This window comes from Alligator mississippiensis, chromosome 16, assembly GCF_030867095.1.
Source record: "Alligator mississippiensis isolate rAllMis1 chromosome 16, rAllMis1, whole genome shotgun sequence".
NCBI classification, from domain to species: Eukaryota; Metazoa; Chordata; order Crocodylia; family Alligatoridae; genus Alligator; species Alligator mississippiensis.
In genome coordinates, this window is record NC_081839.1 from 8630164 (window position 1) to 8652449 (window position 22286).

At 48.5% G+C, this 22286-nt stretch overlaps 1 protein-coding gene across 1 annotated transcript in view; it reads left to right on the forward strand.

Annotated features, from left to right (window-relative positions):
- The first annotated feature begins 619 nt into the window (after positions 1–619).
- Positions 620–22286, forward strand: part of NFIC (nuclear factor I C) — a 196666-nt gene continuing 174999 nt past the window's right edge. The window contains exon 1 of the mRNA XM_019489924.2: positions 620–911. Coding sequence (XP_019345469.1) covers positions 816–911 — 96 coding nt within the window. The 5' untranslated portion in view covers positions 620–815. The remainder of the gene's footprint in view (positions 912–22286) is intronic.

Below are 22286 nucleotides of genomic sequence, written 5' to 3' on the forward strand. Positions count from 1 at the left end.
TATTTTGTGCATTTTTGTGTGCATATACATCTGCACGTTTCACACATGCTTTTATGCGTGTGTGTACATGTACACTTGCATGTTCCAAACGGACGTGACACCCACAGCACGGAAGGGGGAAAAAAAGAGTTTAAGAAAAAGCAATAAATAGAAAAGAAGCCACAAACCCTTGAAACCACAAACCACTACAACGGAGCCCATGCATCCTTCCATGGACCCATTCATATCTTCCCTCGGTCCTTCATAAATCGGCTTCTATTCCTTGTTCATTCAGAAATGAGGGAGGCGGGGGGCGTGAACCGCAGTGAAGCAAACCCAGTCATGGAGAGCCCGTTCCAGTGGATTCCACCCCCCCCGCCCCGCACACCCCCTCAGACACACAAACACCGTACCATAATGTTAGGACAGCCTCTTCGGATGAAGTGACCACCCACAAACCCAGACCGGACTAGAGTGAATTGGAGTAGCACAACCAGCCAATCTGCCTGCATTTCTTCCCTTTTGACTTTTTGGGGGAGATGGGGCTTGCACTGGGGGGAGGCCGAGATCCAGTGCGGTCCTAGGATTATTTCAGCGCCATGGTGCATTAGTTTATACGGCTTAAGGCCCCCGTCCCCTCCCCGCAGTGTTGCTATTTCAACACTTTCGCTCTGTTTTGGGGCTTTTTTCCTCCATTTCTGTTGGGGCGGGGGGTTGCATTTTTTGTGCTCCGGGATGCTGACTGAAGCCGGCTGATCTATGGTGGCTGCAAGGCGCTGGAGCGCTGGGTGCCCTTCGGAGTAGCCTGCGTCTGGTCCTGTCTCCAGCGAAGCAGCATGGAGGTCACTGGCACACCCATGGCTGGCAAAGCTGCAGAGAGCTCCGTGAAATGGCAACTGTGCTACGACATGACAGCCAAGACCTGGTGGATGGTGAGTTGGACCTGAGAGTCTCTGGGGTTGAGGTCTTTGGGAAGGAAAAGGCTTCTGGTAACTCACGGTGTGCATTTCCAATGGGGTGTACATCAATGGAGAACTGCTCGATCTCAGAGCAAGGAGGCCAGCCAGGGTCTCATCCAAAAGTCCCCTGGTATATCTTTAGGTCTATACCCATCACTGGAGCAAGATGGGCTTGTTCAGGACCTAGCCAGCTTGCCAGCGTCTCCGCCTTGTGATTGTGTCCCCTGAATCCATCATCGTTTAATGAGCTTTTGCTTGTGAGTTTGTATATTCTCTTTGGGCATTTCTCTGTGCCTGCATGCATTCAAATCTAGCCAGGCTTCAAAGGATCCTAAGGCTGTTGGGTGTCCCGATTCTGTTGCATCAAAATGGATGTTTGGGGTCTAACTTCTGTAGCCTGACGTGCATCTGGGTGCCTGTAAAAGGAGTCTGTGTAGGGAGGGACTCTGTGTGTGTATGTGTTGGGATTTTGCATTGCTGGTGCAGCTGACAAATAAGAGCTAGGACATTATCCATTCCTGGAATAACCTCTGGGCTCCTTCCTGGCACAGTGTTGACCACCCTGAATCCTTGACCACATGGGCAGGTGTAGGTAGTTCCTCAAAAGGACCAGGCGTTGCTGAATGGAAATCTGCAGTTTTCTATAGTTCTGATCAAACGGGGAAAAACCTTCCCTCCACAAAACAAGAAATCTTCGGCTGTTTCTGTACTATCTGGGCCCTGCTAAGAACATTCAACTTTCATTGACTCTTTGAGCTTTGGACCAGGTCCTATATTTCCCCAAATCCTCCCTTTCTTTTCACCATCCCTTCTTTTTTCTCTTTTTTTTTCTTCCTTCCTTCTTTCAGTCTTATCCTCTCCCATTCAGTTTGGTGGCTGGTTGGTGGACTGATTTATTATCATTGCTGTTGGATTTTTTTTTAATCTAAGTATTTTACACAATTGCTCTGTTTGGCTGAACATTTCTTTTTGACTTCCTAGGCATCGAAATAGTTTGCTGTCTGGCAACAAGCAATAACCCCCCATCGATACACGAGAGTTTCTTGGTTTTAATTGCTGTGTGTATTCCAGTTAAGCTGTCGTGTTCGTCTCTCTGTGTTTCCATGTAGAGGAGAATTCATGTTTTCTAACTTGCATAGGGAGCTGATTCCCCAAGCCTCTCCACTGTTGGGCAGTTTTTTGAACCAGGATACACATGCCAAGTTATTATGGAAAGTCCTTGCTTAGACCGGCTATCAAGAACAAAGGCCTCATCTACACAGTTTTGTTATCAGTGTAATTATTACAGTTGGGGGTGTGATTTTTGACTGCTATCAGTACAATCTGGAGGGTGGTCGAGTATACTTGTCTCCAGGTTCCATACTCTGGCTAAGTTTATTGCTTTTCTCCTAGAGGAATAGTCTAATACCTTTTATATAGATGTAACTGCAGTCACACTAGTGGGGGATTATATCACGCAAACTGTATTGTAAAAAAAAATAAATCCTGAGCCAATTGTACTTCTAAAAAGTTAGGTGTCCTTAGTAAAAACCAACACTAACACTCTTATTTTAGTTAACACCTGGTTATCTCTGTTTGACTGATGCCTATATATGTATCGATACATGTAACACAAGCCTGCAATTGATATCAGTCTGAAACTCTAGTGATTTAATGAAATCGGTATAAAAATCACGTGGAAAGGGCTGGTCTGTATAGCAAATGGGACAGAACTTGGTCAATGTGTGATAGTTTTCCTTTTGGTCATTTCCATTTAAGTATGTGCGGGTATCTTTTTGGTATAAAATATTCCTGTTTCAGCATAATTGAGGTGGATTCATTTCCAGGGTAACTACGCTGATATAAAGTCAGCTCTCTTGCCAAAACATCAATGTCCACCCCGAGACTTTATGCAGAAATAATGTGGGTGTGAATGTAACCAGTTCTATTCTGTCCCCATATGGACAAGCTCTTAGTTAAGCTGCTACAGGTTTGGCTTTGACATCACTTTTTTTTACAAGAAGATAGTTATCTAGATTGAAAATGCTAGTGGAGACCAAGTACAGGTTACTTTGATCTTAATGCAGCTAGTCAAGGTCAACGCTAAACCCTCCGCCACCAGGGATTGACTGTTAAAAACTGAAGAGCTCTGTAAGCTCACATGTAGAGAGCTGACTCCGCATAAAAACTGCGCCTTATTTTACAGGAAAGACAAAATCCAAATCGTACCAGTTTAACCAGGAGTTCAGCCATGTAGCGAATGAATGAACTAACTGCATGCAAATTCTTTGCCTTTTCATTGCACATCTGTGTGGATGCTGGATGGGAGAGATGCACCTTTTTGCAGTGGAGACACAGCTTGAGGGGCCAGATCTAGATTTAGGAAGAGACTCCCCTGGGAGAGTCTGTCTTTATCAGTTCTTTCCTTATCAAAGACAGGCAACGGGGCTACGGGGCCCTTGGGTCAGATGCAAGCTGGTAAGGCCCAAGCTCTCTTGGCACTCAGTTTGGCTGAGTGTAAAAGTGACACAAGGTATAGACTCCTGAGGGGTCTCTGATCCCACTGGATTTAGTTAAGAAACTATAACACTTTGAAACACAACAGTAAAAACTTTGTAAAGGACCTGCACTTGGTGCAGTTCATGCTGTCCTAGGAGCATGCACTGAAAATTTCTAGGAGTTCAACTAGGTGCCTGCTTTTTTTTTTTTAAGTCTTTATTAAGCCATGAGAGCATAGCTCTCCCTGGATGTAAATCAGTTAAGTATCTGCTTTCATAGGAAAAAGGGAACAGCTGATTAATGCCATGGTCTGGAGGGGTCAAGCTATTTACTGTATTATCTGAACAGATCACACTGTAATGGATTGTACCCTCTCAACTCCCTCTCTCCATGAGGCATGGGGGCATTATCTCCCTGGGGAACTGAAGCAAAGGTAAATGAAGTGATTCATCCGTGGACTGATAAGAAGCTTGTGATTAAGTTGGGAGTTAAGCCCAGGTCTTCATACACACCTCCATAGTCAAAAGCCAGCCTTGGCTTTCAGCCCTTCTCCAGCCGTTCCAGACCGTTGAATCTCCCTTGGCATTTTTGCCCTCTAGAGTAGAAGTGGGTTGCAGTACAATCCAGGTTAACACTTCAGGGAACTTGAATCCAGGCTTCCAACCTGGATACATCAGTGGTTTAAGATCCTCTCCCCAGAGTGAGGTGGAGGCAGGTAGGGCTGTGATTTATGCCGAGCTCTCAGAGTAGGCTGCTGCAAGGCACCTTAGGGTGGCAAAGCTTGTGAAGTCCCATACAAGTACCAGCTGCCAAACCTTGCAGGGACATTGTAGTTCAGGTGACATTTCACCAGAGCTAGGAAGTTGGTCTCTGGGCACTGCGAAACACAGCTGATCTGAGACTATCCCTACCTATGCAGAGCTCCAAGGAGTGTCGGAAATGGACTGTACACATCAGCAATCAAATGGACTGTACACATCAGCAATCAAATATAAGTGTACATGTTACAGAGCTTGGTTTGTTTGTTCTCCAAGTAAAGAAAGCAGCTCAGTTTTACATGGAAGTAAGGCAGGACTTCCTAACTGTGCTGGTGATTAACCTTTAGAGCAAGCTATCAAGGAAAGCAATGCAGTCCCTATTTCTGCATGTGCTCAGACCAAAACAGAAGAGCTACTTTAGCCAAATGCAAGTCTGTGGTCTCTTAACAGGAATGACTGGAAGAAAGGCTCTGGCCTGTGTTTTCCAGAAGGTCAGAGAAGATGTTCGAATGGCCCTTCTGACTTTAAACCCTATGAATGAAAGCATGTCAGGCTCCGAGGCTAAGCAGAATGACAGAGCCTGTGGTTGGCAATGGGTGAGGAGCCCCTATCTATGCACCTGTACACACAGGCACACTTTACAGTCAGACATTTGATGGTGAGGTTGCTCAGAGTACAGCTCTGAGGCTGGTCTCAGGCCCTTGGTCCAGTGGGTTTTAGCATGGGGATGAGCCTGCAGTGGCCTCAGCAGCAGTGCATCACTAGGTTTGCCAGTTCATGCCGGGGGTAGGGGCAGGTCAGGGGCAGGGAGCACCTGGGCCCTTCCTGGCCAGGACATGCTGCCGTTGTGGTGTAGACAAGCCTCTGGTATCTCAGGACCAGATCCTCACTGGAGCTCTTGAAGCAGTGCTGACTGACTTAATCCCATACGAGCCTTAGCCCACAGCTATCAGTCCAAGTCCGACCTGAGCTGCTACTGGCCAAACACTGTTGCCACACGGTGTTCAGTCATGCCCCCTATGCAACTGGGATGCAGGTCTAAAACAGGTAGCAAATGCTCATGATGTACAAACCACCATTGCCACCACCTGGGACAGGTGCTATGAGAAGTCCCTGAGGAGCGAGTTACGGGTCTTCTCCATGCTTGCTCCACAGAGGTTGTGACATAGGCAAGACCCAGGTGCACAGCTTCCTCTGACTGTCTCAGAGTGCGTGTCCTGAGCTCTGGAGGATCCATGGCACGTTGGCGGACAGGGCAGGTATCACTGTGTTACATGAACGCTGGGACACTGAGGAACAAGGCTGAACCATGGTGACCAAATGCAGCAGTAAGGGAGGTGCTGCCTGCGAGGTGTGGAGCGGAGTGTGTCTGCTGGTGGCCAACCTGTGCGTAGGCTGCAAAGAGAAGGACATGATGAGCTGTGTGGTGCAAGGGGCTGTATTTGGACTATACCCAGCGCTGTCAGGATCTGGTTCAGGATGTGACCTTGGCTCCCCAGGCCTACCACACTAATAATAATAATAATAATCCAGGCTGCACAGTATTGCCTGCACAGAGGACACAGATCCCCTAGATCGCCTGCAGCTGGCCTCCTCCCACAGCTCTCCTGTGTTTTGCATTGCAGCTGTGAGCGTCTACTGAGATTTGCAGGGACTTTAGACCCTTCAGGATGAGACTTGTTTTGCCCTCACTCGGTTTCCTTGGAACAATGGATGCCCATTAGCTAATCCTCAATGCATGCCGACTCCCCAGGCAACGCCCACGCCCGCCACGTCCATCCCAAAGGGGTCTGTGCTGCCTGCCGGGAACACTGCAGGGACTTCACAGCGAGAAAACTGGGCCCTTTCAATAGCCCCCGCAAACTCTTGCTGCAGGACTTCCTCTTGCTGTGGCCTCTGCTGGAGAGAATTCATTCATCAGCCAGAGTTAGAGGGCGGTGGGGCAGGGGGTGGCTGTGACCTGCAGGACACAGTGGGCACGGGCAGAGGAAAAGGATGGTTCACTCCAGGACAGGAGCAGATCCCATAATGATTTAGAAGTTACTAGGAAGCTGGAAAATTTAGCAAGACCGGAGGTGCCCAAGACCTGAGCTTGTCGGTAGGGCCCCATTGCACTGAAGTGTGATGGCAGAGTCCGTGTAAACCTGGAGCAGCAGGAAGAAGCCCCAGGTCTCGGCCCCAAGAGCCATTTAACCACCTCACTGGAGAGTCTCTGAGCTCACAGATAGGCACTTTTCTCAGCCTCCTGAAGGCTCAGATCAAGCGTAATGGTTTCTTAACCTGGCAGGGGAAATATCATGTATCTGTGTCCAAGAAGGCAGTTTTCCTGAACTGCACCGCAGGAGAACAGCTTTTCTGGCGTGGTTCAGTACCTGCCGAGGTACAGCAGCTTTAAGGCCAGTTCATGGAAATGGGAGTCTCCTGCCTTGCTTTCTCTGAGGGCTAAGGGCAAGCAAAAATCAGAGGCATCGAACCCCGAGCCTCCGGGCTGCAAGTAGGATGCCCGCCAAAGGTTTTGGAAACACCTGAAGCCCCGGATGTGGGTGGAGGATGTTTGCCGGTAGTAGGGCCACTTATGGTTCTGGACTCTTGGATTTGGAAGTAGTTTGGGCTAATTTGGCCTCGGATGCAAATTTATTAAAAAAAAAAAAAAAAAAAAAAAACTTTTCTAAAACCTACCCACTTGGGGATCCCCATTCCAAAAGGGACTTTTGCTCCTCTCATTTCATGATCTACATGTCCTTGGAGACTTCTCTTATTATCTGAATTACAGTAGTTCCTGCAGGCCCCTACTGAGACCAGTATTAGGAACTGTAGAGGCACAGAGCAAGACACAGCCTGGCCCAAAGAACCAACTCAGTAAAGCTGCCAGTTTTAGATGCTTTTAGCATCGGGTTAACACTGAACTCATCAACAGTAATGCAAATTTCAGCCAGGACTGAGCCGGACCATTGCTGAAAGGAAGGGGCTACTGGTCCTACCCATGGGGAACTGAGGCACGGGAAGCATGAGCATGTGTCCTATGACCCTAGTAGAGATTAACAAAGTGTATCAGCTCCTGCTGGCTGGCGGCATAGCAGCCTTGGCCTTGTGTATAATATTTTCAGAACATATTAATTAAAAGTTGCTTGTTACCCTCTTCAAACCCCTCCCTTTTAACCTAGGGACAGCACAGACTCTTTAAAAAACCTCTCTCTGGGTGACTTGCTGAAAAGCAAACCACAGGGCTTCCCCAGGTTGGGATTTGCACCTCAGTCCCTGGGGCCTGAATGTCAGCTCAGTTATTCCAGTGTAACCTGTAGATCTGGGCTAACTGTATTCGTTTCAACGGAGTTTTTCCAAATTAAGATGGCAGCAAGTGACTTTAGAGTTGCCTTCACTGACAGGCCAACCCTTCATTGTCACATACAGAGAAAATGTCAAAAAGGGAGGGGGGGGAGAAAAAAAAATCACAACTTTTATGAAAAAAAGTCCTCCTGTGGTTTGGGGTCAAAATTTTAAATTTCCATGAAAAGGCTGGTAGAAATGCCCAATTTTAAGACATTAAGCATGCAATCAAGTGCTTTACTGAATCAGGACCCAAATCATAGAACGGCCCATTGCGAGCTCTTAGAGAGAGGAGACTGTGCATCTGGGAGTCTCCCGCCGTGTTGCCTCGTGGGAAAGATGAGCACAGGGAGAGGAGGCATCCAGACCACAGCTCCCAGGGAACGCTGCAGCGGCATGTTCAGATACAAAGGTCTCTGTGGGGTGGTCATTTGGGGGAAGACTTTGACCAGAAAAAAAAGATCGTGTCTTCAGAACACAGTTCCTTTTAAAAAAAAGTTTTATTCTCTCGGAAACCCAGTTTTTTTTGTCAAAAGCAGCTATCAATCAGCTCTTGACTTAAGTTTCCTACAGCTGCTAGCTGGGGGTGCCGTCATCCTCCAACAGAGCTCTGGGACTGCTGGGTTTGGACCTTAGTGCTGATACTGGCTCAGCACAAGCATGTGATCATCAGGACTAGGATACAGAATCCAGATCCACATCTGTCCCGGACCTTGTTGAGTTATGGCGCGTTGAGGAGCATACACCATTCTGGTCGGAGGGGATGATTTGTAAACCACTGTTTGCTTGTCTGTTCAGTCATAAGCCCCTTGGGGCAGAGGTTGTTCTTACTCTGCGCAGCACAGTGGGATCCTGATCTCATCTGGCCCAGAGGTGGAACCACAGTATAAATCCGGGCTATCCAAAAGTGGCCAGTGGGCCCCTACAGCCATCTCTCCCACTGGTGTGCAGTGGGAGGGGGCCCAGGGATCACATGCAGTGGAGGCTGCATACTGTTTGTGCTGCCATCACAGCCCGTGCAGCAGGGAGGGATCCCGGGGGGCCGCCCCACAGCAAATGGCATGCACGGTATACGGCCTCGCTGTTGGAGTTGGACTGTCCTGATATAAATGCTACACGACTGCTCGACATGAATCTGAAGCCAGGTTTGGAATCAAAATCTAAAATTCTGGAATGCTTTGCTTTAGGGTTTTTGGATCTGGCACCCCTATATGACCTGCTTCTAAAGCAGAGATAGATAGAGTGATGGATTGACTGATGGAGAAAAGAATTAATCGGGCTGCAGGCAGCTATGAATTACAAGGCTAAAAATACATCCGAGTTGTCTCAGGACAAGACGTCCCCAGAGCAAAACTCCAGTAGTTCTGAAGAGAGCTGGAGCCCAAATCCCCCTGATGCCTCATCAATCATTTATTTCCCTTTCTTCAAGGCCCTACGAGGGATCCAAGTACAAATATTTAATTGGCTCTTCCAACTGGAGTGCTGGGGGATGTTGATTTGCTGCTGAGAGATGGGCAGAGATGCTAGAGAAGACCGATCAATCAATATTAGTCTACAAATGACTGAGTCAGCACTTACTGGCGGCTTAGAGTAGTTGTCAATCTTGAAGTAATTCAGAATCCCAGAGATGATAAAGAGGAAAGCTTTTGCCAACCACACATGTAAACAGCAGCTCCATTAGCTATGGCAGAGTGGTGCCTTGCTAAAGTCTCTAGACAGTTTACTCTGCTGTGAATCCAGAATAGCTGTGCAGGGTCAGTGGAATTCCTCAGAAATGGCTGCAGCATGAACGAGATCAGAAATCGGCCATCTGAGTAGCTTTACACCTCCTCCTGCTATCTACATTATAGTGGCTATGTCTACACAAGACGCTTTAAGCACAGTAGACTAACTCTACTGCACGCAAGCATGGCAGGCAAAACCCATGCTAATGTGTTAATGCACAGTAGAATTAGTCTACTGTGCATTAGTGTCACAAAAACTGTGCGCTGGCACTAATGTGCAGTAGCGCCAATTATGGCGCATTTAGTACCTGTAATTACAGGTATTAAACTTAATGCACTGTAATTACAGCACATTAATGAACATGTAGACATGCCCAGTAGGACCTAAAGACTCCTCCTAAGGCAGGGGTGGGCAAAATGTGGCCCACAGGCTGAATGTGGCTTGCCAGGCCATTCTATTCGGCCCACAGGGCCCCTAAAAAAATCTAGAAAATTAACATTTATCTACCCTTGGCTGCTTGTCATGTGGCCCTCGATGGCTTGCCAAAACTCAGTAAGCGGCCCTCCACCTGAAATAATTGCCCACCCCTGTCCTAAGGCCTTGTGTATTAGAGAAAGGGTGAACATGAAGGATTTAACTAGATCTGTTCAGAAGTCAGGTAAATCAGTTCCCCTGCTAATGTGAATCCCTGGTAACAGTTTGCCTGGGGACATAAATTACATATAAACCAGCGTAAGTGATTGGAAACCGGTTCAAATCTGTAACACAACAGAAGTCCTGTACATATTAAATGCTTTAAAAAGGGCTGAAACCAGTTTAAGAGAAACCTGGATAGATATAGTATCAGATTGAACGGATTTAGATTAAATCAGTTTATCAAACTCCTGTCCCAGATACCCTCCAGATTCAAGTTAACTCACAGTCCCCCAGCATCCCAGGATGCTTTGCACTTCCCCTGCAAACCCCTCCTCACAGGGTGGGTGGGCTAGCAGGGAGCTGCACCGAGCTAGTAAGGACTAGGGGCAGGGGAGGGGAGGTTGGGGAATGGGGAGCATGGGGGAACCCCTGCCAGCCCCCCCTGGCCCCCCTACTCCCCCAGCCCCCTCTGCACCCCCCCCACTAGTGCTATGCAGAATGATTCATTTCATAGCCAGAAAAAATACAATGGGGAAAGGTCATTTGAGGTCAACCTGAAACAATGCTTTTGTTTTTTCACTTTCCAATGAAATGCATAATGATAATAATAATAATAATAATATTATATGCTTTGAGTTGGACAAAACCTTTTCTTTGGGGAAGGGGGGCTATATATATATTTTTTTATTTTTTTTTTTACCTAAAATGATCCAAAGGTACATCTGAAATGCTGTTGTGAAACCAACTGATCAAACCCTTTCATTAAGAAACGAGGATTTACATTTTTCTACATGTTTCTTATTTTTATCTCCTGCACGATTTTGTTGTGGACTCCTGAACTGCATGGGTTGACTCGGTGCATTTCTTGGCAAACAATGCATTCACATCAAAAATGCTCTCTGGCTCTAAACCCAGTGACACTGAGGTTTTAAGGACTCCCTGAGGGAGCTTTGGGTCCTGGGCCTTTTTTCCCCTCCTTGTCCGGCCATTTGGGGGTGTGGGTATTCTCCAGCACCATAGATCAGCCGTGTCTATTTGGAGAGATGCCCTTCTGGGTGCAGAAGCTGATACCTAGGCAAGGCTGGTGGCATCACTTACTGTCACAAGATCCAGCAGTGCTCACTTAACACCGTGCTGGTAACTCATGAGCTTGCTAACACACCCGTGCAGAGGAGCCAGGAGACATGAGTCCCCTGTGCAGCCAACATGTGTGACTAGAGCTAGAGCAGAAGTGGCAGAGGAGGCTCTGTAGGTATGCAGGGCAGGGACCTAGCCTAAGCCTTGGCCCCAAACATGGCAGCCAGTGCCAGTGCGCACTGGCAGAGTGAAGAGCAGGAACCAGACCGAGACCCTTGGGTCCCTCTCCCTCGCACTGCCCCTTCTCCAAGCCAGGCGGGTGCTGGCATGTGCTGGCAGAGAGAACCCTGCTGTGACTGAGGAAGACTGGCACTAGAAAAGCAGGATGCTTAGTCACGCAGAGACAGCGGAGGAGACCAGCTAGGTCAGCCGCCATAAACTTCCTGAGCTCTACAGGAGAATCCCCGGCTGTGCCAGGCCTGCTCAATAGCTGGGCAATGCCCCGAAGTGTACACTTGGCACATCCATCAGGGCTCCCCAGCATCCCCCACCCCACGTCCTGGGGACACTACTCTCCAGCTCCTGCTGCTTACACTTCTTGTACCTGATGCTGTGAAGACAGCAAGCCTGGGACCCTGAATCAACCTTTTCTCCATCACTCACTCTAGCTTTAAGCCATTGCCTCCAGGAGGGTGGTGAATGCCTATCATTCTGTCCCTCCCATGTGGCTAAAAGGAAAGGGATCCTGAGTAGACATCTGGTGCTTTTCAGAGGAGGTGGGTATAGGGCAAGCAAGGCCTGTCGTGTTAATACAAAAGGTAGAAATAGGCCCAGAGAAACAGAGGCATTCACATGGGGCTGTCACTGCTCTGCACGAACTCCAGGTTCTGGTGACAGACAGCAGCTGCCGCCACCCGACTGCCACGTGCACTCCCCACCCCGCCACCATGCTTTCGCCAGCTCCATGCAGCTCCACTCGGATGCCCAAAGGGTACCATGGGAAGGTGCCGGGGCTGAAAGGATGCTCCCTCTGGCCACAGGCACAGAAATATCTGCATCCATCTTTCTCCAGCTGCTCAATGGTGGCAGAAGCCTTATGCCAGTCAGCAGAGGAGTGTAGGCCTGGCCTCAATGGTCAAACAAGCCTCAGGGTTTGGAAAACAGGGACCTTGGCCTGCCCAATCTCATGGCAACAGCCACCCTTAGAAACCTTTACAACCTTTTATTAAGAAGACAGAAAAAGAAAAGCGGGGTAGGAGAGGAGGGGACGGGGACAGGGATGACTGCAGCAGCTGAGATGTAAAGTAGGGAGTGAGGCTTTCACTGTAACAATACCCCTTATTCCTTGTCCTGTTAACTGCAGAGAGCTCTTGGGAGGAAAACAAAATAACCCAGTGGCAGATTTCTCGGTGGTGATAACCGCCCTTTCTGGGGAGAAGAAAGAAAAGGAATCAGGCTGGGCTGGAGCCGCTGCCGCTGCTCCGGCTTCTGGACTCCGATCCGAGACAAAACAGGTGCACACAAAAGCAGAGAGAAAAGAGCAGCAAAGATAGAAACTGCAGCTTCTGGCTCTGACTTGCAGCCTCGCTGCTGGTGAAATACAGGCCCTGCACACAGCTTTATCAGCCCCTCAGAGAGCCGGCATTGGTTTGCTTATAGACCTGGCTTTTAGCTGCAGTGCTTAGCTGCTTTTCTGGACATGGGCTCACAGCACAGCTGGGAAAACAAAGAGTCTGGCTTATCTGGCCAAGCCAGATTTGGTGGACTACACTGGACTGGTTTTTCTTATAGACAACAAATGGAGAGACACGTGAAAGAGAAGAAATACAGTGAGGAAGGGAGAAGGAGCGCAAGGGAGTGGGTGGCTGCTCCAATTTTGTCTGGTGTTGTTCAGGATTTAGCCAAAGCCAGTGGAGCTGCCACTAGTGTCACTGGATCCATCTCCTTGGTCTGGTCAGGGCAGGACAATGCCCAGTGGTATTATGGAGGTCCCAGGAGACAGAGATGGTGGTGGCCAGGCTGGTGAAACTCCCTTCTTTCTATCTACCCTTTCTCCTGGCATCACTATCAAGTTATGTTTGCTCCTGGCTGCCTCGTCACATTAAGGATTCCCCCAAAAGGGGTGATGGACAGAACATCCTCCCATCATTTTGTTCACCAGTCAGGCCTCATTTCCAGTCCAGCCTGTTGGTTTCTAGTTCTGTTACCTCGGCTAGACTACAGTCTCAACTTCAACAGCCCAACCCTGCTTCAGAAAGGTCGGGAAATCTTGATTAAGTGAGATGACAAAAATCTGTCTCCACAATAGTTAGTAGAGATGCAGTCTGCAATGTAGGTGCCTGGCTCTCCTTTTTCTTATGCTGGTGGGGATCAGGAGCTGTTTTAGTGTGCCACCTCAATGCAAGAGCTGCCAAGGGACCCAATTGTAGAGGTGGGCATCCCATCAAGAGGTGAGCCTCACATCTTTGCCTTTGTCTCATCTGAGAGCCAGCCCAGCCCTCAAAGGGGCAATCTCTCCTTCAGCCAGGGGTCTCAGAGCCTGCTACAGACCCTGAGACACACAGTGCTTCTGTGGGGCTGGCAGGGCCGAGTGATTATCCCTTCTCTACAGACGGGGAGCTGGGGTTAGGGACTCACCAAGGGGCATACAGCAAATAGGAGCAGCGATGGAAACCGAATACAAGGATCCCGACTCCAGCTCTCATGCCTGGACCATCCTTCTTACCCAGCTCTGAGTCTTAAAGGAGGTTTGAGTTGACTTTTAAGCGCAGGTCCACCCACGTTCTCATTTTTATCCCAGGGGCTGCCTCCCTCTTGAATGTCAAGCCCATTGTGCCAGTGCACTTGAGACGTCAACGTTGGCATTTATAAACAACTTGACTAACAGAGAGATGAATCCTTTCTCTGCCTGGCCTGAACAGAGCACCTGAGATATCTTCCTGACTCCCAAGTGATCAGCTGGTGCCCTGAAGCATGAGATCGGATTGCCTTTGTCATAATTCTTGCCCTGGCCTGGCACCCCCTGTCCTGCAGGCAGGGAGGCAGCTGCCTGCCCTGGTACCTATCAAGCACAAGGTCACACAGCAAACCCCGAGTTCCTTTCCAAATTTGCTTGCTCATGAAGTTTTTCCGAGATCCATTGTTTCCCTTTGGTCTTTTTCTTCCTCGCTCATGCAACGTAGTCCAATGGCAACCCAAATCCCAAGCAGCCACCAGCCCACAGCTGGAACACCGTGACGTGCCCTGGCAGGAGAGGCAGAGCCAAGGTGCTGCAGAAATTTTACAGGGATGAGCAGATGCTTTCACTGGAGCACAGAGGAGAGAATCATGAGAGAGAAGCCAGAGACAAAGGAGGGCACGGACATGGTGGTGATGCGAGAGCTCTTGGTGTTTTGCTGGAAGGAATGAGGGCTTGTTCGAATGGGGGCAACCAGGCTGCATGGCATGCTTATTGCAAGGGGTTTTGAAGGCTCCTGTAGTGCTGGTTAGATAGGTGGGTGAGAGTGGGGGCAGGGGTATCTCAGTGTATAGAGCTGGCTGATAGGCTTGGCATCATTATAACACCCTGATGTGCCCTGCTAGGAACAGCTAGCAGCACTTGGTCTGCCTGCCTGGGGTTGGTTTCTGATCTCACTGCATCGGCGTTATGCTGGACTCACTCCACCCCTGTCAACAGAGAGACTCCCACCGTAACAGCCAGCCAACCACCCTTCTTGTGCCAAGGTGGGCCTGGAACAAGATGTCCAGCCCCTGCCATTGCTGCATGAGCAAACGCCCATTCCTACACCCTCAGGGGTTGACTTCAGCCTCCAGATGTGGACTATGAATGTCCTTATTTAGGCACCCACATTTGCAAATCAGACCCACAGAGAGTGATAATTAGAGGATGCTAAACACATGAGCAGTCAGACATCACATCAGCTTCTCTCTAGCCTTGTCTATGTACAAACTGGCATTGGTTTAGTTAAAGAGTGGCTTATTGCAGCTTATCTTAAACCTCTTCCTAATCAACTTAAACTGAATTGAACCTTTTGCACCAATTCAATTAGATCAGTTTAAGATCACACCATAAGTTAGAGCAGCTCCAACGGAGTATGAGACAGGCCCCAGAGACATTTTTAAAGGTCCTTGATTTCAGTGGGAGTTAGTTGCCTTTACAATCGGGTCCCTGGACTTACATAGCTACTGCAGATAAAGTTTGTATGTGCCACGATTTGATCCCTGGATTCACTGTGGAACTGGTCAACATCTTTCAAGCTAAAGAGAGTGCTTTTAACTGAAAAGGCCTGTTTGAAAGTTGTTCTTCTTTTGCAAAAATTGGTAGCAGTGAAGATTTAATTTGTTTTTCACAAAAAAATGCATCCTTTGTTGGACTTCTAACAAATATTGGAAAAGGTCTTGAAACAATATACAAGCATATTACTTACCAAAAATATTGATGATTATTTCTGTAGCATTTTCAAAATAAGAGAGAAAAAAAAAAAGAATTATTTGGATAAAGAGAAATAGGTCTATAGTTAGGAAATAAACCATTTTGGAAAGAAGCCTTTTATTTCCTAAAACAAGTACTTAGGAAATAAATACAACGTTGAAATTTTGAAACTTTTCATATAATGGGTTTTTATGACATATGCTCTGCTCTCCATCTAAGTAATAGCTACCTTTTACAGTGGTCAGGCTAAAATGAAATGACTAGGATTCATGCAGATGAATAGAATCAATGCATTCACTTCTCCAGTGGAGCCAGAGGTGGGGAAGAAATGGAAAAGGTCCTCGTGAACATTAGTCTGTGGTAACACTGCCAAAATTCACAATGAATGTGTTTTGCAATGAACTCTTCAGCCTGTCTTATATGCTCATAAAATCGTAGAGTTTAAAGACTGAAATGAGTGTTACGATCATCTAGTTTGATGCATAGCACAGACCAGGGAAAGCCACCAAGAAAATCCCAAAGAAAACTACCAAGTAAAGCTACCATACCTCCTGCTTGAGCTATAACATAATTTTTAGTAATAAATGTTCAATTTTGACTTAAAGATGTTAAGAAATGCAGAATGTACTACATCCCCAGGGAGGTTGCTCCAACGGTTAATTCCTCTCACTCTAAAATTGAGTACCTTATCTCCAGTCTGAACTGGTCTTGCTGCCGCTTTCAGATATTGGATCCTGTACTGCGTCTGTCTGCTAGACTGAAGAGCCTTTTGCTATCAGAAATCTCTCCACGTAGGTACAACAGACCAAGATCAAGTCACCTCTAATCTTCTCTTTGATAAGTGAAACAAATTGCGCTTCTTCAGTCTCTCGCTTCCAGGCCAGTTTTCCAGACCTCACATCAGTCCTCCAGTTCCATTCTGAATCCTTTCCAAATTTTCAACAGCCTTTTTAATATGTGAACAACAGAACTGGACACAGTATCCAATCTGGCTCCAGCCCTTAGTTTCCACCATGACCCTTAAGTCCTGCTCAGCTATTGCTTTCCATGATGCATTTGCACAGCTCCTGCGAGATCCGTATTCTTTTACCCTAAAATTGTGCTGGGTACCCCTGATTGTTGGGGAAGGCATTGGAATGGATACACTTGGTGTAAATGTGGATGTCTATGATGGAGGCACTGGATGCAACTCTACAACTAAGGTCATATTCTGAAAGAAGCCTATAGTAAAGCATAAATTCCTGCTTTTCACTGCATATAGTTACTACCCAGGGGCAGGTGTTTTCCCCTTGAATCATCTCTGTAGCTTTTGATAGCTTGCCATGAATTATTAAAGAAGGAGCATTTGAAATTGGTGGCAATCTGACTCTTTCGGCGCGGAGGGTGGAAGGAGGGAGGTCAGCTGAAATCTTCTAAAAAGCATTGTCTATTTGCACAGAAATGTGGTGGGACAGAGTTAAGGTTACATTGCCTGGGCTCTGGTGGGGGGTAATTGTAGAGATGCAGAGGAGATGTACTTTAGGAGCTTTCATTTTACACTGCCGCTGTGCTTTCAGGCCAGGTATCTTGTGTCTCTGACAACCGTAACTGTAAGTCTGGTTACAATGAACTTTCAATTATTGACATGTTAAGGTTCAGAGAACTATTTCAAGTCATTTTTAGTGGTTTTCAAGGTCTCTGCTGAGCCGTGGATAGTTAGCTTGATGGAAACTAAGGCACCAGGTTTTACAGGCGGGGGACATTATATACTTAGTTTCCCAATAACTGCATAGTAAAATTCTGTTACATGCCTACATTAGATTTTTCCTTCCTTGTGCCACATATGATGCACACAGACCAAACAAGAAGTCCTGAGGGATATCTGAGTGATGTGTGTAAGCCCCGTCATAAAGTGCCTTTCACTTCCAAGCCCAACATCTCCCAGGTATGACCCCCAAGTCCCATCTGATGGCTATTTGGGGCTGGTGAATCCCAGCCTAACTCCTCACATTTGTGTTACAAAACCACTAGCACAGCTGGGACTAATGGAAGCCTTTGCCGGCTGTCTCAGCAGAGGCTGAGAAGCTCCCCTTCGCTCCCAGGGATGACCCGGACTTGTGTACACAGGGCATGGAAGTTTGCCCGGCTGCAGTCTGTGTCCTCCCTGTTCTACAGATACGCAGAGTGGCTCAGATCCTACAGCCACCAGCCCGAGTCTTCTGCGCTCTGCTCAGTCCACCCAGACATCACCGTTGCTATCTATGGGGAATCCTGGAAGCCTGGGGCAGGACAAGGGCTTCAGACCAGAAAGCCAATTCCCCATTGCTTCCATACAGCATGCAACCGCAGTGCTACTGCATGCTTTTGTGCACGGCAGAGAGGCCCATAAAGCCACTGCGCCCAAGGCTCCATTGCCATTGATGCATGCTCACTGAAGCTGTTGGTACAAAGGAAAGGTTCAGAGATGGAGCATATGCAGGGACCAAAGCAAAGACCATAAATGAGAGATGACTGCATGAGACAGCAGAAGCCGCTGCTTCTGTTGCCCATGGTACATCTGCTCATGATGTCCTCCTAGTGCTTTTCCTACACCCGAATCCCCTAACAATTGTTGTTACTTGTGTTGCCGTAAGTCAGGGGCACCAGTCAGACATCAGGACCACATGGGTCTCATGTATGACCTGGATGTGGGTGGCAAGGCTTTGAACATAGACAGGATTAGGAGCAATTAAGCCCCAGAGTAGAGTCAAGCCAGGTATCAGAAGGAGGCAGGTCAGGAGGCTGCAGCCTATAAGAGACCAAGCCATGTGCAGTTACCCTGGGAAGAGCCACGAGCCAGGGGGTTCAGGTATGAGTGACTGGTACCTCTTGAACCTGGGGGGGCACCTGCAGAAGCTGCTGACCCTGTCGGGGTGGGGGCATGAGCCCTACTGACAGTATCAGTGTTGGCACCGGCCCTGTTGGGGGGGGCACGTGCACCCCTTATCAGTCACCTATGGGTTCAGGAACAGAAGGAACCAGAGATCCAGACCAGAGTCACTGGCCAGGAGGTCCAGAGCAGGCAGAAGTCCCTGTAAGGGGGTCACAAGCCAGCGAGTCGTTCTGGAGCAAAAGGGTCACAGAATCACAAAACACAAGGGGTGGAAAGGACCTCAGGAAGTCACCTAGTCCAACCCCTGCTCAAAGCAGGACTGTACCCAACTTTCTCATCCCACCATGGACTCTGGAACAAGGGGTCAGCAGGCAGGATCTAGGATGAAGCCAGGAAGCAGGACCCAGGAAACAAGGTACTAGGAACTAAAAAGTAGGAGCTAAGTTAGAAACAAATAGGCAAGAAGCCCAGAGCTAGACAAAAAGCCCCTGTCCGCCTAGGCATGGAAACAGCTGCTGCTCATATGCAGGCAGCCGCATGCACCCATGCAGGCCACTGGGCCCAGCTGGGAGTAGTTACAGCCGCTGGCAGCTAGACCCACTCAGGGAACCAAGGCCAGCTGCAGGCATTTATCCTGCCTTGACTCCTGACACCCAGAGCTTCAGCCCAGATCCTGGAAGGTGATTTAGGTGCCTACTAGCTCCCTCTGGAACCAATAGGACATAGGTGCCTAAACACTTGTGAGGATGTGGGCACTCATAGCTAAGTATGAACCAAGAGATGGGTGTGCCAAGCAGAGAGCACAAGAAGCCAATGCCGCTCTCTGTTGGCAGCAACAGCATCCCAATGCAACAGTGGGCATCTCCACCCCCGAGCAGTCACTGCATTCACTGTATTTGATTCTTTGGCCATGAATACATGGGTTCATTAGGCATCTGGGGGAGAGCCATAGGTGAGGAGCCCTAAGCATTTAGGATGCCTTCAGTCCCCAGAGCTGGACAGTTGGTCAGTGCTAAAAATACAGCCCCATGCTCCCCCCGTCACAGAGTCTGTCGCCAGCAGCCACGGCATGGGAGGGTGGTGATTAGAGCCGAGGAAATGAGAGGCTGCCCGGCTGCTGGGACTTCTAACCTTCTAGCTTTGTTTTTGAGAAATTTTGCATAAAGGAAGTCAGTTTGCTGGGCATCTAATTAAACATCTCTATTGAAAGGCATTATAATCAAACAATAGGACAAGGAAAAAGCCCCTGGGCCTGGGAGTTTGTTCACACATAGCTTCCCCTCCCACATAGCAAGCCAGCTGGCCTTCTCAAGGTACTTGTGAGGAAGTTTTCAACAAAACATTTTTCCGTCAAAAAGGCAAATTCATGGGTGCTGAAACTTTTATAGGGAAGGCTCTGTCTTGACAAGTTCCCCACATGGAAAAGATCAAAGCTCTCAAATTGTCAAAATATCCCACTTTGGATATTGTAGAAACAAAAAGCTCCGTGTTTCAGATCCAAACGAAGGTTTCCTTTGAGACGGAAGTGAACGTTAAAAAGAAAAAGGGTCAAAGTTGAAATGAAATATTTCAAATTACACCTTGCAAAATTATCCAAAGGAAACCTTTTGATTAATCTGAAATGATTTTCTTTTCCTTCACGTTTTCAGCTCGGGAACATTTGGCGCTTTCAAACTTTCATTCCAAGTTAGGGTGGGAAGAATTTTTCAAACTCTTTGCTGAGCTAGAAAACCGCTTTACCCAACTCAACAGCATATCCCTTAGGATCAAAGAGAACTGCATGATTTTCCCTGTGCGCGGGGAATGTAATCGGGGAAAACCCAAGTATTTAATTTGTGATATCAGGGGAAGTGACCTTCAAGGTTTGGCTGTGGGCATCTGGCTGCTGAAGCTCACAACTGGGAGCTCACAACTCTTAGTCACACATTAGGCAGACAGGTCTCTGGGCTCTGCTTCCCTATGGAGCTTGGCTGTGTTGCACCTGGGGGATGGGAAGGTGTCTCTCAAGCCTGTGGACTCAAGGAGGCAAAATGATTCATCACTCTCAGCTGACAGAGCAGATCTTCATAGCAGGATCTTTGTCTCCAGGTGAGAAGTACATTAGCTCGGTGCCAGTTTTGGCATCATTGGCATGTGAGACAAGTGTGGCAAGACCCACTGTTCCAGATTTTCCTAATGCAGGTGGAGGACACCACTGGATCTATTTATATCCGTGTGCTCAGGCAAGGCTACTATAGCAACTGGAGTGGCTACAGCCTGAGTTTTTCTTCCAAAGGAAAGATTAGACTCTGGAGATACAATGGTGGCATGGAAGAGGTGCTGGCATGCCATCCTGGAGCGTACCACCCAGGCCTGAGCTGGAGAGGAGAGGGAGTGGTGGCCCGGATGGACCGTTGGTCTATGCCAGTATGAGAAGTGGTGTGAAGTAGCTGAATCATTGATTGGGACCAGTACGGTGGGGCAGGACAGGACATGGGACTGAGCGCCTGTCTGTTCTCACACCTGTGTGGGACTGCTGAGAGCAAAAGAAGGGTGTGCAGCCATGCGAGCACAGTCAGGCTGGAAAGGGCGGCAGTGTCAGAGGCAGAGCCCATGCCATGGCCACTAGGCTTTCTGTAAATCACTTTGCAATCTAAAGAGGAAAAGCTGCTCTAGAGTGGCTGAGAGTCACTGGCGGCTTTATCCACAGCATGTTTATTAGCTTGCACTGTATGGGCTAGCCCTGACCCAACACAGCCCTATGCTGGCCTGACTCCAGTCTAGGCCAGGTGTTCTTGCCATGTGCCCAACATGCCCTCCATGCCTACTGGCTCCGCATTCCCACATCCAGGTGGGAGAGATGCTGGTGGCTGAATGCCTCCACTGAGCAAACTCTGCACCTTTACTTTGGAATAACGATTGCATTTGTAGGTCACACCCAAGCGCAGACAAGATCCTCTCCTCTTTCTCCTCTAGAAAGACAGGAGGGGACAGCAGTGAATGCTTCACCTGAGCCTCCCCAGTTCTTACCTGGCTTCCAGTCCCCATCCCCATCTGACGGTATCCAGGGGTGCTTTGCCGGTGACTTGGGAACGCCCATAAGACAGCTCCTTCCCCCTCTCCTGCAGCCCTCCTCCCCATTCCTTCGTAGGAGGTTACTGCAGGGAAAGACCGCAGACAAATAATGAGCCGTGTGACCCAGCGGAAAATTAAACTAGCGCTTGTCTGCTTGTTCCCTCAGCTGTGCTAATGACCCCACTTCAGGATGAATTGCTAACAGCTGGAGCGCGGAGGGGGGCACTGAAATGCCATCTCCTTGGAGAAGGGGTGAGCAAGAAGGTCAGGAGCAGTCGCTTGGGGATGTGTCGATAATGCTGCATGGCATGGGTCAGATAACTGGGGTGCAGGAGGGAGGGAGGAGGCTGTAGAGAAGAAGAAGAAAAGCCTGTGTATAAGGGAGAAAGAGGCAAGTGAAAACTGGGGCTCAGGGACTAGCAATCAGTTCCCTGCTCTGCCACTGACCCCCATGTACCCTTGAGCAAATCACTTAACCTCTTTGCACCTGAGTCAGTATCCGTGCAATGGAAGTGATTCTTCTAAACTGGATGCTTCTCAGGGCATGCATCTGAGCTGCTCTAAGGTAGTTGCCTAGATCACAGCAGGGTGCTTTAGGCACCACTGTTATACTCCTGGCAAAGTACTGCATCACAGCCCTTTCCCTGAAAGTTGCATGGGGACAGGAAGCCTAAGACTCAGAGGTAACAAGCTGCAGCTGCAAGCCAGCTGAGCCCAGGCCACAGCACGGTTGTTCACAAGGACTGAACCTGGGACCTTTGGCACCAAAAGCCTAGGAACGCACTGCCCAAGCTATAGGAATAGTCCCTGCTATTACACATGCATTGGAGCAGCAAGGGGTACCTGGGGCCAGGTGACAAGCTGACTGCACAACACCTCTGGCAATCAGGCCTGGGACTGTACCAGAGCTTATCTGGGGCGTGGAGAGCAGCGGTTCTGCTTTGCCTTATTGCCAGATCTTATGAGAAGGAGGGATAGAGCAGTGCTGTACCGGAGCCCCAAAATTATGA